This window comes from Tasmannia lanceolata, unplaced genomic scaffold, assembly GCF_043159265.1.
Source record: "Tasmannia lanceolata isolate RefF3 unplaced genomic scaffold, GAP_Taslan_0.1 ptg000005l, whole genome shotgun sequence".
NCBI lineage: Eukaryota > Viridiplantae > Streptophyta > Magnoliopsida > Canellales > Winteraceae > Tasmannia > Tasmannia lanceolata.
The window spans coordinates 4765407-4783891 of record NW_027518682.1 but is presented as its reverse complement, the minus strand read 5'-3'; the positions used below and the strand labels follow the sequence as shown (position 1 = coordinate 4783891).

The 18485-nt window shown below is 40.7% G+C and overlaps 1 protein-coding gene across 1 annotated transcript; it reads right to left on the bottom strand.

Moving 5' to 3' along the window:
* Positions 1–229: 229 nt before the first annotated feature.
* Positions 230–15886, bottom strand: LOC143877177 (Protein kinase superfamily protein). The gene is made up of 5 exons (XM_077379062.1): positions 15277–15886; positions 3601–3861; positions 1319–1441; positions 792–1173; positions 230–612 (listed from the first exon to the last, which is right to left on the bottom strand). Exons 1-5 carry the CDS (start codon positions 15583–15585, stop codon positions 584–586), a joined length of 1104 nt encoding a protein of 367 aa, XP_077235177.1. The 5' UTR covers positions 15586–15886; the 3' UTR covers positions 230–583.
* Positions 15887–18485: the final 2599 nt, after the last annotated feature.

Below are 18485 nucleotides of genomic sequence, written 5' to 3'. Positions count from 1 at the left end.
CCCTCTAAGAAGATCAAATCCGTTACGAACCGATTTAGGTTCATAACATAGTACTCCCATTGATCATAATTCATAACAAATAGATTTGATTCCAGAGCTGTAATTCTTCGTAATTTTAAGGCTGCTTCAGGCTTGAGATTTTCAATTGATTCCAGTGTATTTCAAATTGGTACGAAAGGTGTAGCGAAGATCCCATCAAAGCGAGAACACCCACGAGAGAATTGTCTCAGCATCCAAAACAGCAGTTTCTGTGGTTGTTTCTTTCAATAATGATTTGATAAAAGAACACAGAGCCAGTGTCTCAACTATACATATTAACATCAGACCCCCACGCCAAAAAAAGAAAAAAAGAAGCAGCAAAACTTCATGAATATGCATAGCTGAATGGATCTCAAGACAGAACAATTCACTGATCTGAGATTACAAGCACTAGAATGTATACCTGAAGATGTACTTACCTTCTGAATATAAATAAATGTTACCTTTGTCATAAAAAAGAAAAGAAAAAGAATGTATACCTGACGAGACCCCAATCCATTTATCTATGGTTCCAATCACCAGAATATATAACTGAGAGCCCGTCTCATTTACGTAGAATTCCAAGCTTCTGACCTGCCGAAGAATTGAAAGATAGCATGTCAGCAAAAAGCTATGGTTCATGGGCCCTCTGCATGATCACAAATTTTCACCTAACAACTGTATTAGCATTCTCCCTCAGTTTAGTGAGGTGAACCATCTGCCAAACTTGTCTGGCTTCTTTTCAGTGTCTGAAGCGGTTGCAGAGGACTCACCAGTTATCTCTGGAGGGCTCTCCATTGCTGAAACTTGGATTGCTTGCTTCAAACCCTCCACAACCAAGCTCATGTTCGGGCGGTCTTTTGAAGACCTGGACAAGCAAATGTCCGCCAACTTGGCGACTCTGCGTGCAGCACTGAGAGAGTACTGATTTCCGAGCCTTGTATCCATTATCATGCTGAACCTCTTACTTTCCGCAGGATATTGTTTCACCCAATCCAAAAGCTTCTGTTCAATTCTTGGGAGGTTTCTCTCATACGATCGTCTTCCTGTAAGGATCTCATACAATGCCACCCCAAAACTCCATACATCACTCTTGGCAGTGAGATGGCCAGTCTCAATGTAGTCTGGGGCAGCATACCCATATGTCCCCATTACCTGGTCAGAATGAACAAGCTTGTGAGTGTGACAAGTTCTAAAATACTGCTTGATATAATGTCTCGATGAAAGATATTACATGCTCCGAGTTCTAATTAAAAATGGCAGTGGATCAATAGATTGCTTATGCAACATATATACATACCGCTGTGGATACATGTGTGTGCCCTTCTGATGGCCCCTCCCTAGCGAGCCCAAAATCTGAGAGCTTGGGTTTGAACTCCTCATCTAACAGCACATTTGCTGCTTTAAAATCTCGATATATAACCTGCTCAATAAGAAGCACCAATAAATTAACAACTGCAGAAGGAAAATGTTGGTATCTCCGATCAAGTCATGGAGAACAAAGTGAAAAATTTGAAGTTAGTGGGAAGAAAAAGATCAGTTGAATAAAATAACTTTAAATTCAAACTCAGTGTCTATTTATATGATTTAAGCAGCTTCGATATAGTGGTTCACAAGCATCATCTTTCAATGAGTCCTTTGGTAGGTGTAGATCATATCCTCGCAGCAATGGTAAAACCCTAATCTTGAAGCATCATTCTGCCTAGTTCACTCAAGTAATCTACTCATAACTGAATTCCAGAAAAACTCACTGATTGCAAGAGCCAGGATTTTAATTTTGTACCGTCGTTCCCATTTAACCAGTGTAAGCTGGACAGTTCTACTTTTCGCTTTTTTGCCGTGCCAACACTTTAGGACACTCCTGGATATGATATGATATGACATTCCCAGACAAGTATGGGTGAAGCTTCACCTAACAACTTGGATCAAATAAATTATTGAGGATTATTTACACTTTGAATGACCTAATGAGTGGCTTTTAGATTACAACGGATTTGTGGCTACATGAGTTACGTAGCTGTGGATAAGACCGAATCTATGGCTCTGGAGGTTACACTGGCTACTGGATCACATTCACATCAGATCGACTTGTCAAATGGGTTACTTAAGAATTAAACAGATCTTACCTTGGCACCGAGTATCCTCATCTACATACCTCACTTTTTTTGAGAGATAGTGTTAGAAGCTTCATTAAAAAGAGTAAGAAGCGAAGAGAAAAGAGGATTGTATGACCCCAAAATAAATAAAAAATAAAACCTATATCAATAATGGTAATGTCTCCTCAATGCATAACAAATCATCATCAAAAGGTTCCCTAACAAATGAGGCTGCTATTTCACTAGTGTTTCTGTGTTAATAAATGCTTTCGAACAAGTGTTCTTTTTACATTCTGAACTTTTAGGTTTTAAATAAAAGTCAATTCTGTTACAAACTTAATCAGAAAACTAGTGGAGTACTTGCAATCCAAAAGGCTAAGCAAACAACCAGTTTTGGGAGCAAAAGAGACTGCAATCTCCATTATAAGTGGGATCGAATTCCACGAAGTCCTTTGTTTAGCTTCTTAAATCCAAGGGAGAAGAGGGCCAAAAACCTTTCTATAGCATTTCTAACAGCCAATTGCAGAAGGGTTTATTCAAGCTCTAGGAATCTGTATTTATTGAATCCGTATTTCATCATTTCATTCATCCTTTCAGGTTGAAAGTATGTAGACTAAGCTATTTGGATATAATGATATATTAGCTCATTTTCAAAATTTCAAGGTTCAGGCTTCATTCTCTATATGTTGTGCATTTATTCAAGGGCTTGGGACTCAAAAATGTCATATGTATCACACCCCAAAGTTCAATATGGGCTGTACCATATCATCCAATATTCAAAGTTAGGAACATTGTGTGGGACAACAGGACCTAGTTTTCAGGTAAACACTGCATGTAGAAAATTATACATAAAATTTTAATTTAGAATTGTTTGACTGAAATGAAATGTGAAAAAGGTAATAACTATCAATAGTTAATGATACTTCAATCCAACATTCATAAGTAACACTGACTATCACTAAACTCAAAACATTGAAGAGTTAGCCCGGTTTTGCACTTATTCTGTCATTAGCATATAAATGGTAGTTTTTAAAAACTGATCAAGTCAAAGCTGAACCCTATAATAATAGCTTTTCTTCTTTTTATCTCTGTAACTTTCCCTCACAGCTATCTTTTTATCCTTCATCATCTTCTTTCCTTTTTCTGTTATTTTCTCTTTAATCGAGAATCCTAGCAAATTTTTTCTTCAAGACCATCTGAATCAGTTAGAAGAAGCACAAAATCATCTTCTGTAAGTGTAGCAAAGATTCAACACCTGGAAATACAATAAAAATGAATAAAAAACAGCTATGTATCATACAATTTCAGCAGAAACAAGCATTACATCAGATGATACAATCTATTTTCTGGGTGAATAATTTCTGTATTAGACAATGTTGGTTTCTGGTCAAGAACGCGATATGCATTGGATGATAGTAACCAACAATGGAATAGCGATAGAACACATAAAATGCATCTCATAGATAATAAAAGTTTTAGAAGAGACCTGGACTTCCAACCCTTCGTGTAGATAGGCCAACCCTTTAGCTGCACCGAGGGCAATCTGTAATCTTACATTCCAAGGAAGAACAGGCAGAGCCCTGTTGAATAAATGATCTTCAAGGGTCTTATTCGGGATGAACTCATAAACCAACAGCCTCTGGATCCCTCTTTCGCCATCTTCAGCGCAATGTCCAACAAGTTTTACAAGATTTGGGTGCTCAACAACGGCAAGAAATTTAACTTCTGCCATCCATTGTTTATGTCCCTGAAAGAAAGAAAAAAGGTCAGAAGCAAAATCTCCATTCAAATGAAGCAATGAGACAATCAATAGTGGCAACAACCTCAAGTAAACCACATAAGACAGTCCTCCATTTATGCAGAGGCAATCACGACAAGAAAAATAACAGAAATTTTCTGGAAAGAGAAAAGCATCTCCATTCACCAATGCATTAACTTAATGCTGACATGGCTTGTCTTAGAGGTAAAGAGAACATAATGATTTTTTTTAGAGAGAGAGAGAGAGAGAGGTTCGACCACAATAAATGTTTAATACTCTCTCCCCCCCCCCTGTTGCGGCTCAAATCAGCCCTCCGCGGTGACCCGTTAACGATCTGAACACGAAAGTGTGTTTCCGGATTTTCGTGTTAACAATACGCAATGTTTCCGAAGAAGATTTGCAAGAATTAATAAATAAAAGTGCAAGCCAACCCACAAGAAAGGCAAACAAGATTTACGTGGTTCACCACACGATGTGTGTGGCTACGTCCACGGGAGAAGACTTCAAAAGATTTCACTATGGGGAAAATCATAGGGTTACAAGAAGCACTCACCGGATTACAAAAGCCCAAGCTTTCTCCGGATTACAAGAAAAACAATCTCTTCGCCCTCTAGGATCCAAGCACCAATGCTTCCTAGAATAGCCTTGCTTCTTCTTCTTCTTCTTCTTCCTCGCCAAAGAGAGACCCCAAAATCAATTCCTTTTAGTTTCGTTTTGGTTGTATATCCTCCAAGCCGTGCACGAGAGTATTTTTTACGTCGAAAGATAACCCTCCAAAACGTATTGGACTTTTCCCATATAGTTAGGAAACTATTAGTCGTAAACTACTTGGAGGAATCTTGATAGAGGAGTCCTGAGTGACTCAACTTCTTGAGATACACACAGTGTTAAGACACCATACGAAATTGCTTTGCCAAATTCAAAGGCAACCACAACATTCTCCACCTTGGCTAGAATTTGATCCATCCACAACCTCTAAATATCTTTCATCACAAAGTCTTCTCCACCACACCCCAAAGGGTGCTAATTCGACCCAACTTGTCGAATGTTAATCAAGTCCAAGCAATGCTTGAACTTCTCCGTTGGCACAGGCTTAGTCAACATATCTGTGGCATTGTTTCTTGTGTCGACCTTTTCTAAAGAAATTTCATCTCCGTCAATGACCTCTCGAATGAAATGGTACCTCACATCTATGTGTTTTGTCCTCGCGTGAAAAACTTGATTCCTCGCCATCTAATGCACTTTGGCTATCGCAATACACACAAGTGTTTCCTTGCTTGACCCCAAGTTCACTTACGAGTCCTCTCAGCCATATGGCTTCTTTCACTGCTTCCGTTGCTACCATATACTCTGCCTCTGTAGTAGACAAAGATACAATTGATTGTAAAATGGACCTTCAACTAATAGGTCCCCCAGCAAGCGTAAAAGCATAACCTGTAGTAGGCCTTCTCTTGTCCAATCTCAAGCATAATTGGAATCCACATAGCCCATGATATTTCCTTTTCCAACACTGTTCTTGTCAAACAAAATTCCAAGGGACAACGTACCATTCAAATACCGAAGTATCCATTTGACTGCTTGCCAGTGTTCTTTTCCTGGGTCTGCCATGTACCTACTAACAACGCCCACTGCCTGTGCAATATCTAGTCTAGTACAGACCATAGCATACATCATGCTGCCAACAGCATTCGCATATGGAACCCGAGACATGTACCTCATTTCTTCATCTGTAGTAGGTGACAACTTCGAAGAAAGTTTAAAATGAGCACCAAGTGGGGTAGCTACCGGCTCTGCTTTATCCATCTCATACCTCGAGAGCATCTTCTCAATATATTTCTTTTGAGATAGCCACAACTTTCCCTTTTCCCTGTCTCGACGAATCTCCATACCCAAAATCTTCCTTGCAGTGCCTAGGTCCTTCATTTCAAACTCCTTGCTCAACCTGTGTTTCAACTTATTGATTTCCAACATACTTTTAGCAGCTATAAGCATGTCATCAACATATAAGATCAAAATAATGATAGAGCCATTACCAAGGTTTTTGAAATATACATAAGAGTCATACTTACTTCTGTAGAAACCTTGTCCAAACATGAAAGAATCGAACCTCTTGTACCACTGCCTAGGAGATTGCTTCAAGCCAAACAATGACTTTTTCAACTTGCAAACATGGTCTTCCTTTCCTTCTACCTTGAAACCTTCTGGTTGATGCATGTAGATTTCCTCTTCTAGATTCCTGTGCAAAAACGCCGTTTTCACATCAAGTTGCTCAAGATCAAATAGTGTTGTCATGGCAAGTAATACTCTGATCGAAGTGTGCTTCACCACTGGTGAAAATATCTCATTGTAGTCCACTCCTTCCTTCTGAGCATATCCCTTTGCCACCAAACGTGCTTTGTATTTTTCTCCATCATTTTCTGAGCTTCCTTCCTTTTTCCTGTAAAGCCACTTGCATCCAATCGCACTTCGAGAGATTGTTGGGGGGTTCCACGTGAAAGCAAAATAGTCCCACATCGGAAAAGTGTAACGATGTGGATGGCCTTATAAGGGAATGGGTTCCCTCCCCTTAACAGCTAGCTTTTGAGGGCGAGTTCTACCTGGGTCCCAACAGTGGTATCAGAGCCGGGCACATGGTAACCCCGGTTTAGCCTCCGAGGATGGAAATACCCTCGGGGAAGATCTCGGTAACCCTGGTATGCCTTTGAGGACGGAAAAATCCCTCGGGGAAGATCTCGTAGTTCCCACGTTCCTGCCGCGTGGAGGGGCGAGATTATCCACGATGCTTCCACGTGGAGGGGGAGATTGTTGGGTGGTTCCACGTGAAAGCAAAATACTCCCACATCGGAAAAGTGTAACAATGTGGATGGGCTTATAAGGGAATGGGTTCCCTCCCCTTAACAGCTAGCTTTTGAGGGCGAGTTCTACCCGGGTCCCAACACCCCTCTCTCTCTCCTAGTTGAAAATTCTTGCATAGCTTGATAAGACCAAACATGCTGTTTGGGACAGGTTGAAGTAAGTATCTAGAACAGGTTTCTAAATGTACATATGCTTGATTTCCAGTCACTAGAAAATGAATCTTCTCCAAATGGGACATTTTATATACTACTGTTGCAAAAGAGATTAGAGAGAAGTGTGTGAGTTGGGTATCTCCCCCTCACCCTTTTATTAATAAAAGCTGTACAATAACTACAATGACTAAAATGCCCATAGGCATATAGGCTTATTCTAACACTCCCCCTCAAGCTAGAATGTATAAATTGTACATTCCTAGCTTGTTACATGTGTCACTCAGTTTTGATTTATTTAATGGTTTGGTAAACATGTCAGCCAACTGTTCTGCATAACGAGTAAATACAGCGCGTATCTCCCCTTTCTGGATTCTCTGACGAATGAAATGACAGTCAACTTCAATATGCTTTGTTCTCTCATGAAAGACCGGATTCGTCGCAATATAGATAGCTGCTCTGTTGTCACAATACAACTGTGACGGCGAAGGAAACACAATACCAATCTCAGCTAGGAGTGATCTCAACCAAATAATCTCAGTCGTAGTATGCGTCATGGCTCTGTATTCTGCCTCTGCACTTGAATTTGCAATGACATCATGTTTCTTACTTTTCCATGAAATTAGGTTACCTCCAACAAAGGTACCCCGGTAGTCGATCTCCTATCCGCAGGGGATCCAGCCCAATCAGCATCTGAGAACCCCTCAATTCGTGTATGACCATGTCTTTTGAATAATAATCCCTTTCCTGGTGCACCTTTCAGATATTTGAGTATTTGAACCACTGCATTCCAGTGCAAAGTACGAGGAGAGGTCATGTACTGACTAACCACCCCAACAGCATAGGATATACAAGGGCGAGTAACCGTAAGGTATATTAGTTTGCCCACAAGTCTTCTATACCTACCAGGATCCTTCAACAACTCACCCTCTTCTGGAACCAACTTCACATTTGGATCCATGGGTGCAGCTACAAGTTTCACACCAAGATTTCCTGTCTCTTCTAACAAATCCAGAGCGTACTTCCTCTGTGATAGAAACAAACCACTAGAAGAATATGCAATCTCTATCCCAAGAAAATATCCGAGACGCCCCAAGTCCTTTGTCGCGAACTCTTATTATAGGAAGGCTTTTAGTTTCCGAATTCCCTCTGAGTCACTCCCTGTAATAATGATGTCATCGACATATACAATTAACATAATGCATCCTGCTGAGGAGATCCACACCACACTGCTTGAGGCCAAACCTCATAACTGCCTCGCTAAATCTGTCAAACCATGCACGCGGCGATTGCTTCAGCCCATAAATTGCTTTTCTGAGGCGACAGACTGATGAGGACAACTCTCCCTGAGCAACATAACCTAGTGGTTGCTCCATATACACCTCTTCAAGGAGGTCGCCATGCAGAAAAGCGTTTTTCACATCTAATTGGTGAAGATGACATCCATTATTTACTGCAAGGGAGAGGAGAGCCCGAACGGAAGGAATCTTCGCCACTGGGTAAAACGTCTCATGATAGTCGACATCGAATGTCTGAGTGTAGACCTTGGCCACCAGACGAGCCTTCAGTTGATCAACGGTGTCATCAGGTAGATATTTAATGGAGAACACCCAACGGCATCCTACAGGACAAGCACCAGCAGGTAGAGAAACAAGATATCATGTGTGATTAGAATGCATAGCTCCCATTTCAAGATCCATTGCAGCTCACCATCCTGGGTGATGAAGAGCCTCATCCAGAGACTGGGGTAACATAGCAGAAGACACAGACAAGACAAAGCTTTTGAAAGGAAGAGTTAGACGATCATAAGAGACAAAATTAGAAATGGGGTGAGCAGTAGAATGAGAACGAGTACGTGAAGCAATAGGAGAGTCAGAAATAATTACAGGAGATGAAGGTACTTGATGAGAGGGTAAAGAGATCTCTGCCTGGAAGTTGTGCCTGCTGTTGACGACGTTGATATAGGACTTTAGTAGGGGGACGATCCACCCTAGGAGCACACGAATCAACCTGTCCAGTGGGGCAAGCAGGAGGAGGTACTAAGGAAGTCGGAGGAAGAGGGGGAAGAACAGGAAGAGAAATGGTCACATCAGGTTCCGTTCTGACAACATGAGGAACGGAGGTAGAGCCAAAGAATGATTCCGATTCAAAAAAGGTCACATCAGCTGATACATACCAACGGCACAGACGCGGACTATAACAACGATATCCTTTCTGGGTGCGAGAGTAACCCAGAAAAATACATCGTTCTGACCGAGGGTCAAGCTTGTCGCAGCCAGGTCCCAAATGATGGACAAAACAAACGCAGCTAAAGACACGGGGCGTAAGAGGGAATGAATCCTGATGTGGATAAACGATGTGAAATAGAGAATCCCCATAAAGTACCGAAGATGGAAGACGATTGGAGAGGAAACAAGCAGTGAGAATGGCGTCAGACCAGTATGTTTTAGGAACATGCATCTGGAAGAGGAGAGTGCGAGCCACCTCAAGTAGATAGCGCGGTTTTCTTTTGGCGACACCATTTTGCTGCGAGGTGTATGCACAAGAGGAATGATGGATAATGCCATGAGAGGAGAGATAATCCTGAAAGCCACCAGTACCAGAAAAAAACTCACATGCATTATCAGTATGCAGGCATTTAAGACTGCAACTAAACTGGTTTTTTATTTCATTATGAAAATTTTGAAATGCAGAGAAGACCTGGGAGCAGTCTTTCAATAGATACAGCCAAGTCATTCGAGAGTAATCATCAATAAAAACAGCAAAATACTGAAATCCATTATTCGACGCGACCCTAGAAGGTCCCCATACATCACAATGAACGAGCTGAAATAAACTATCTACTCTAGTGACAACTCGAGAAGGGAAAGACACTCTATGATGCTTCCCGAGTTCACAAGACTGACAATGAAATGGAGAGACAGAAGAGGGAACTAAGGATGTCGCCCAGAGGCGTTGAAGTGATGGGTGACCCAGTCAACAGTGCCACTGAAAGGCATCCACTGAACTGTGTAAAGCTGACGAAGAGGGGCTACAGTCAAGACGATACAGGCCATCCACCTCATGACCCGATCCAATCGTCCTCCCAGTTGAAAGATCCTGAAAAAGACAGTAGGATGGAAAGAATGAGATAAAGCAAGAAAGATTTTTCGTAATTTGGCTAACAGATAATAAACTAAAAGGAGATTTAGGTACACACAATACTGAAGATAGCGGAAGATTAGGTGAAAGACATGTGATACCAATACCATTGATAGGGGTAGTGGAACCATCAGCTAAAGTAATGGACTGAAAAGCAGATGGAAAAGTGCGAAAAGAAGAGAGCTGTGATGAGTTACCAGTCATATGGTTCAAGGCTCCTGAGTCAATGATCCAGGAAACGGAGCTAGAAAGTAATGTAGTATGTGAACTACCTGGCTGGGCAAAGCCCGCAGTGGCCTATGAAGCACTTTGTCGAAGGCGCTGGAGCTCCTCATAGTCTGCCCGCGTAAAGGAGAATGAGTCATCAACAGGTGGCAAGGCAGGGGCAGAGACGACTGAGTCAGATGGGACAAAAGTGTTGAGGTGAGCTGATCGAGGCGGCCTGAGCTCGGGGTGCAATGTGTAACAAGTCTCAATGACATGGCCATCGCGTTGGCAGTGGGTGCAATAAGGACGGCCACGCCCACTCCCAACACGACCACCGCGGCCACGAGCTCGTGAAAAAGAACCACCACCCCGAGAAGGACGAGTACCACCACCACCATCATATGCTGCAAGAACCGAATGGTCAGAAGTAGGGCGGGAGGGAGTCTAGCTAACGCACTGCTGAGCTCGAAACTAAGTCTCGCGCAACGAAGGAATGTTCCCAGAACCAAGAATCTGATGGCGCAGATGGGTAAACTCTGGGCCTAGGCTCTCAAGATAGTGCACCACTCGAATCTGTTCCCGTTGACGCCGGAGAACATTAATATCAGAAGTGAGTGGCAGAAAGACATCAAGTTGCTGACATAAAGAGATGAACTTCCCGTAATGAGTTTCAAGAGACATGTCGTCACGACGGAGCTATATCCAGTCAAAGTAAGTGGAACATATACGAGTGATGTTCTCAACCCCAGAATAGGTCACTGCAGTATGATCCCAGATCTCCTTCGCAGTAGGAAGAAGAATCAGAGTAGAATAAATATCAGGAGTCATACTCTGCCATAGAAGACTCCGTATCAATGCATATTCCTGCTCCCAGCGAGTATACGTAGGATCCTTAGGCGAAGGAGGATCCTCACGAAGGAAACGGACTTTGCCTCGCCCAAGTAGGTAAGTCTCAATCGCAACCTTCCACTGTAAATAGTTGGTTCCATCAAACTTGGCAATATTCAACTGTGGGTAAGAATTTTCCACAGGTGCCAAGTGAGAAGAAGAAGAAGGGGTCGAGGTTGTGGTAGAGGCACCGACGTCGGTGGTCATGCCAATGGAGGGATCAACAATGACGGGAGGATCCATAACGACAACGAATATAGACGAACAAAGAAACCACTACCAACGGCAACGGCAAATAGAAAGGAGAGAAAGATAGGCAGAAACAACTAATCAATAGAAAGAGTCATATTACGATGTCAAAGGTGCAGGACATGAGTATAGAGAAACCAATAAAGAACTAGGAAGATGCTGAAAGAGAAATGGAGAAGAGAATTAAAGAAGATCAGCACATTGAGCAAAGAAAAATAATGAAACGCAAGACCAGAAAATAGATTAGGGTGTAAAAGAGGGTTTTAGAGGGTATAATAGATTAGGGTTTAAAAGAGAGTAGAAGTAGCGATACTGTAGCAGTATTGTAGTGGTACTGTAGTAGTACTATAGCGGCACTGTAGCAGTACTGTAGTGGATTAGGGTTAGGTTAGGGTTAGGGTTAGGTGAGAGAGAGGGAGATGGGGGAGGGTTTAGGGTTAGGGTTAGGGTTGATGGAGAAGATGGAGGGTAAAGGTTTCCATAAGGATTAGAAACCCTAGGGCTCTGATACCATGTTGCAAAAGAGATTAGAGAGAAAGTGTGTGAGTTGGGTATCTCCCCCTCACCCTTTTATTAATATAATAAAAGCTGTACAATAACTACAATGACTAAAATGCCCATTGGCATATAAGCTTATTCTAACAACTCCAATATGTTGTTTCCTAACAAAAAGTACAAAATTGAACAAGGCTCAAGGTGCTTCCATTGTCACAAGCATAGTTTGAAAACTCCCCCACATCATTGTTGACTTGCTTGGGTCGACTCCCATTTACTTGGCCATGTTCTTGTTGAAGTCCGCATTTTTCCTTACAAAGTCAATCAAAACTGCTTTTAACTATCCCGAGTTATGACCACATCAATCGAGCACTCATGCATCAGTCGCACCACACCAAGTTGACTAGGATTTGCTTGTGCCGCATTTTGGCCCATCTCCATATTTTGAAATATTGGTCACAAGAAAGAGCGGGATTGATTATGCAACCCGCATTTTGGCCCGTTTCCTTTTCAAAAAAAAGAAAGAGCGGGATTGATTATGCAACCCCATCGATGTCGTTATAGTGAATTGCTATAGGCTTTGGATTCTCGTGAAACTAAAACCTTGACAATCTAATGCTGGGTGACTTTGAGTCAACCAACCAAGGTAACATAGTAAAGGTATCCCTAAAAATTTGGTTCAAGTTTTGACTACAAAGAATCTGCCACTCTTCAAAGTACAAAAAAGATTATGTAAGGATTAAATTTGTAAGCACGAATTATCTTAATAAATTTTTTAAGTAAATTGTCTAGAAAACAATGACTGAATCGTGATGGCGTTGAGCCGTTGATTGTAATTCACATATAATAACCCAAATAAACACAACTAGATGATCAAGACAAAAGATTTACCAAAAGGACAAAGAAATTAAAGAATATAATTGTAGATCAAAGACTCAATAAGTGAGAGTTTTCCCAGTAGAGAGGGATTGCATTCTCTTGCCATGGTACAATGAATAGGGCCATTGATTGTTTCCTAGAAGAAGGGAGGCAATCAAGAAATAATTTGGTGAGTTTTCCCAAAGAAATCACAGTATATTTCAATGGTTTGGTTCTCAGGTAATGCACGATTGAAGGAGATTTGGTTCGCATTTGTAGTCCCCATAGTGAATGCTCAAGGAGGTTTCAAACCTCAAGGTCTAGGAGGGCACAAACTAGGACTACTTAATGCAATGTAATAAGTATGGTCATATATATTCTACTTCAACACTAGATTAGAGATATTGTTCAACTTCTTTTCTAAAAACAATAGGATTAACTTAGAAAAATGTGCAATGGGGAGCATCAAATGCCAAGACACACGACCCAAATAGCATTGGAATATGCTGTGAAATGGAGAGAAAGAACAAGACATGTGATAGGACCTTCACTAGACATACTGAATACTGCATCAAATCTAATTCTTGATGTTGTTGAGCTCATTGACGAAGAATGCAGAACACCTTTGATTTTTATTTTTTCTGCCATTTTGAACCGAATCAAAACTTTCTCTGACTTGTAAAGATTGCAAAATCTCTTATATATATTCAGAGAAGGCAACAGAGTCGCCGATTGGTTTGCAGACAAAGAAGTTTTCTGCAGTGTTCTTATCTACCCCATAAGAAATGGTAAATTGCTCAATAAAGAGGTCTCTGCTTACATAATATATAGATTCCATTGATACCTAAGCCTTGATTTCTATCAGAATGAGTTCCCTTCTCTGTGTCGGGCTGTTTCCCTTGTTAATATATCTTCCTATTGCTTTGTAAAATTCTGCTCGCCCAGCGGAAATAAATTAGTTAAGGCAGTGTTTTAAAACTCGGCGACTAGGCTCGGACTCGGCCGAGTCGACGCGGATTTGCGGTGGTCGTGTTTTTTAGTCCCGGACTCGGCGAGTCCTGGTCGAGTCGTGGCCATTTTGAACTCATATTCCATCCTAACTTCAACCATTCAAAAAAAAAAAAAGAAGACAAGATTTACAGGAGAGAAACGTACCTATAGCAGGAGAAAACCCTCTATAATACCCTAACTCATGAAGAAGAAGAAGAAGTAGTTCGTTTTTTTACTGGATCTGATAATATGATAAATACGCCCCCTTTCATTACCTGAGACAGCCCCTCCAATGTAAAATAGTAGTCATAAATACACTAGAGAGGGCTGTCCCGAGTAAAACCAAGGGGTGATTCAAATAAAACAAAGGGGTAAATACATTATTATTATTTTTTTGGCAGTGCAGTACACAGTAAAGTTGTCAATTCCAGCCTGACTTTTGCAGCTTTGGTTGTCTAATTCTCTGCCTCATTCTGGGTGTGGGTGCCTGGACAGCCATTTAAGAAGACAAGGATATAATTCTTTTATATGGTGTAAGCCCTTATAGTCCCTTACTTTCCTAGAAGTACTGAACGGACCACACTAGAGGATGATCCAAACCGTCCATGTGATGGACATGGACATGGACGGTTTGGATCATCCTCTAGTGTGGTCCGTACAGTACTTCTAGAAAAATAAGGGACTTTAGGGGCTCACACCATATAAAATCTCCTTTTTTGATATATATAACCTCTTTCTTTTGGTTATTAAAAAATATTTCTAAATTTTCTTACATTTTTAACACTTGAAAAACAAAAAGATAACTTAAACTAAACCTATTCAGCATTTACTTAGATGGACCTTCAATTTATGAGAATATGCCTCCAATTAAATCATAATCATATCATTATACTCAAAAATTTTCCAACCATCAAAAATGTTTTTCTTGCATGTATTTTTTAAAAAATTAGCGGGCTTGCACTTGGTTAGATGATCAAAACTATTCATTTGTTGGGCCTTACTTAATTGGGTTTGGATTTTTGTATTTTTTTCATTTAATAAAAAATAACCACTCATCTAATTTGGCCGCGTCAACCGTGTCTGCTGCGGTGAGTCGACAAGGATTTTCTTCGGCCGCGTTCCGCGTCGAATCCACATTTTTAAACACTGAGTTAAGCTATAATTTTTCTAGTTGCAAGTATCTGATTCTCTTGAGTTTTGGCGAGAGCAGTGCATGAAAATTCTGGGAATTTTAATAGTCCTTTCTTTTGGTAAAAATCACATTATATGGGAAAAGGCCAAGTCATGTGTCTTCAATTCCTATATGTAAATCCTGGGTGTCATTTCCCATTGTATTAGAATTTAAATCAAGATCCACGAGACCATCATCAGACCCCATGATAATTTAGTATAAAAGCTATGACTATGTATCAAATTAGGATAAAAGAAGTAAACATTCATCAACAGGACCAATAGGAAGAAAAAATAAGCTGGAACTTAAAACTTAGATAAGACCCATCTCAAGATCTATCAAATTCAAATGTAATTAATTCCCTGTTTTAACTTTCTTATTCAAAAGAAGGTGATATACCTGTAAACCATTCTTGTTGAGCATTTTCACGGCAACCACGATTTGGTCCCCATTACCCTCAGAAGGCTTGACGAATCCTTTATAGACACTCCCAAACCCTCCTTCCCCAATCTTAAGCAATCGGCTGAAATCATTAGTGGCATCTCTGAGCTCTGAGAAGGAAAAATCACGCAAATTGTGAGCTTTTTCCTCATTTAAGGCCAAACTTGAAGATTTGCTCGCTCGAACCGAAGATGAATTATCTGATTTTCGCACGGATTTTGATTCCCTGGACTTGGATTTGTACTTGAAATAGTATAAACACTTCATTCTTGGAAATTAGTTGATTGTTGGGTTGAGTATATAAATAAACAATAAAAAAAGGGGAAGACAGAGAGAAAAAAACCCAGATGGAAAAACCAATAAAAAAAAACGTAAGGAGAATAACAAGTATGAAAAGAAAACCGATGGGAAAAGCACCGAAAAGGGAAACGTAAAAAGGAAGGAAAGGACAGAGGAGGAACTGCACGCCCCCAATGGGAAAGTGCAGAGAAAGAGAGAGAGTTGGTTTTCTTCAGCTTTTTCTTCAACATTTTAGCTTTGTGATTCTTCTCTCGTTCTACGCGTTTGAGGAGTTTCCGAGGTTTAGCACTTGACGAGTCTTTTTCCAACAAAAACCGTCGGTTTTTCTTCTGAAAGCGAACGTTACCAGACCCACAACTCGTCAAAGACGTCAAATAGAACCCACGTACGTGATATCAAGACCGCTGATCTTGTGTATTGATTATAATAATCTAATTGGGTGTCCTGTTGGGGTTCCACGCCCACATCGGAAAAATGACGAGGATGTAGATGGGGCACCCTCCCTCTAATGGCTAGCTTAGGGTTGAGTTCGACCCGGTTAAATTCCCCCCAGGTCCGATAGGCTTGACCAAGTCACAGATGGGATGATTCATGACTTATCTAGAAAAGTTTGGAAAGGAAAAATAATCTTTTTTTCTATTCAAAGGGTTTGAATCATATTAGATAGTTTAGTCTGTATCATTAATTTATATAGGATTGAAATGGATAGGCCCGATTAGGAATGCAGGACTTTTCTAGAAAAGTTTGGAAAGGAAAAATAATCCTTTTTCTATTCAAAGGGTTTGAATCATATTAGATAGTTTAGTCGGTATCATCAATTTATATAGGATTGAAATGGACAGGCCAGCAGATTAGGATTGCAGGACTTTTCTAGTAAAGTTTGGAAAGGAAAAATAATTCAAAAATTTCTTTCTTAGTGAAAAAAGATAACTTGAACCAACTCTGTTTCATATTTACTCAAAGAGGGGCCTTCAATTTATATTAATATCCCTCTAAATTAGCTATAAACATAACATTTCTCTCTAAATTGTGGAAAGGAAATTATTTCAGAGAAGAAAAAAAAATTCCATCAGGAATGTTTTTCTTGCAATCCAAACAGGGCATTATGTAAATTGAAAATTTTTCATTAAAGAAAAGCTGGCCCTCCAAGAGCATCCATTACACCCAGTATGAAAACAGGGAAGGGCTTGTCTCCATACCGCCATTAGACAAAAAAACAGAAATAAATTCGCAGATTGAATTTTGTCGGCGCCCCCATGTTGCCAAATGCACCTTTTTAATCCTCTCGTGGAAGTTGAATTTGGAGATGGATACAAAAAAACTGACATGGGTGGAAGTGCCTAATTCCCACTGCAATATTTTGATAATGGCACTAATAACATTGTTTTAGACTCTTTTGATTGGTTACTAAGAGTTTTTAGACTTTTTTGATTGACTGCTGAGAGTTTTTTAGGCTTTTTAATCACCTTCCTGATAATGACATCACTCACCTAATTTTAACCTTTTTTTATAGGTTGTTGATAGCAACTTGGCATCAACCTGACCCGAAAATACGCTGGGTCGGGCTTAAAAATAGTGGGTTACGGGTAGGGCCGGGTTTGGTATTCAAAAACTCAAGTTGTTCTCGGGTAGGGTTGGGTTTGATGGCGTGAAACCCGACCCGACCCGACGTTACTTTTTTTTTAAACATATTTTGATATATATGACATATATCTAAAAGTTGTCTTTCCCTCCTCCCACAAGTAGGGGTGTAAACGAGATGAGCCGAGCTTGGCCCAACTCAGTTCGTTAAGCTCAAAACTTGAGCTCGGGCTCGGGCTCAAACCAGGCTCGGGCTCGCGAGCCCGTGCGAGCTTGCTGGAATTAATGGAGGTCTAGATAGATCATAGTGATGTGATGAGGATGGATAGATATGAGGGAGTAGATGGAAGAGATGGGTTTTACAAAATCAGTGGAAATAGAAGATTCTAGCCAAGCTTGGAAGAAATGGGGTACAGTTGCTGCTAGCATAAGGGAGAAATGAAGTGGGTTTGGGTTTGTGAGGGAAGCCAAAGGTAAAAGAAGGTATAGATATAGGCTGAGGTGGGTTTGTGTCGGCGGATTCCGGTGGGATCACCGGAATTAATGGGTATGGCCGGATTTAACACATAAACGGATGATGAAATCATGAAAATGATGGATGTGGTGAGGTGGTGGTGGAGGTGGAGGTGGAGGTGGAGGTGAAGGGGGTCGGATCCGGGTGGAGGTGGTGGTGAGGATGACCGGCGGGAAAGATTTGCCGGAGGAAGCCCAACTCTCTCTCTCTCTCTCTCTCTCTCTCTCTCTCTCTGTATTTAAAAAAAAAATCAAGAAGGGAAATGAGTAAAAGGTATTCATTGGATAATATGGTAGAACCTGATAAGGCATTCATGTTTTTTTGGGGAGAAAGGGCTAGCAATTACATCACCCATTAATGCTCTGTTGTCTTTGGTCAATAAAGAAGTGCTAGTGAAGACCCTATGGTTGAGGCACTGTCAATGCTAGGAAGCATCTTTTGTACAGCATGTATGTGTGTCTTTATAATCACACAAACTCCTCGTCTTTTATTCTTTTTTTTTTATCCATTTTACTGTATGTGTGAATATAATATAATATTTAAATACATTAAATCCTTAACGAGCCTTAACAACATGACACATCCGAGCCTTAACAACATGACACATCTCTCTCTCTTTCTGTGGAAGCCCGAGCCAAAATTGACACCCTTACCCACAAGTTAATGCAACAAAAGACAACATGACACATCTCTCTCTCTCTCTCTCTCTCTCGGAAGCCCGAGCCAAAATTGACACCCTTACCCACAAGTCAATGCAACACAAGACAAAAGA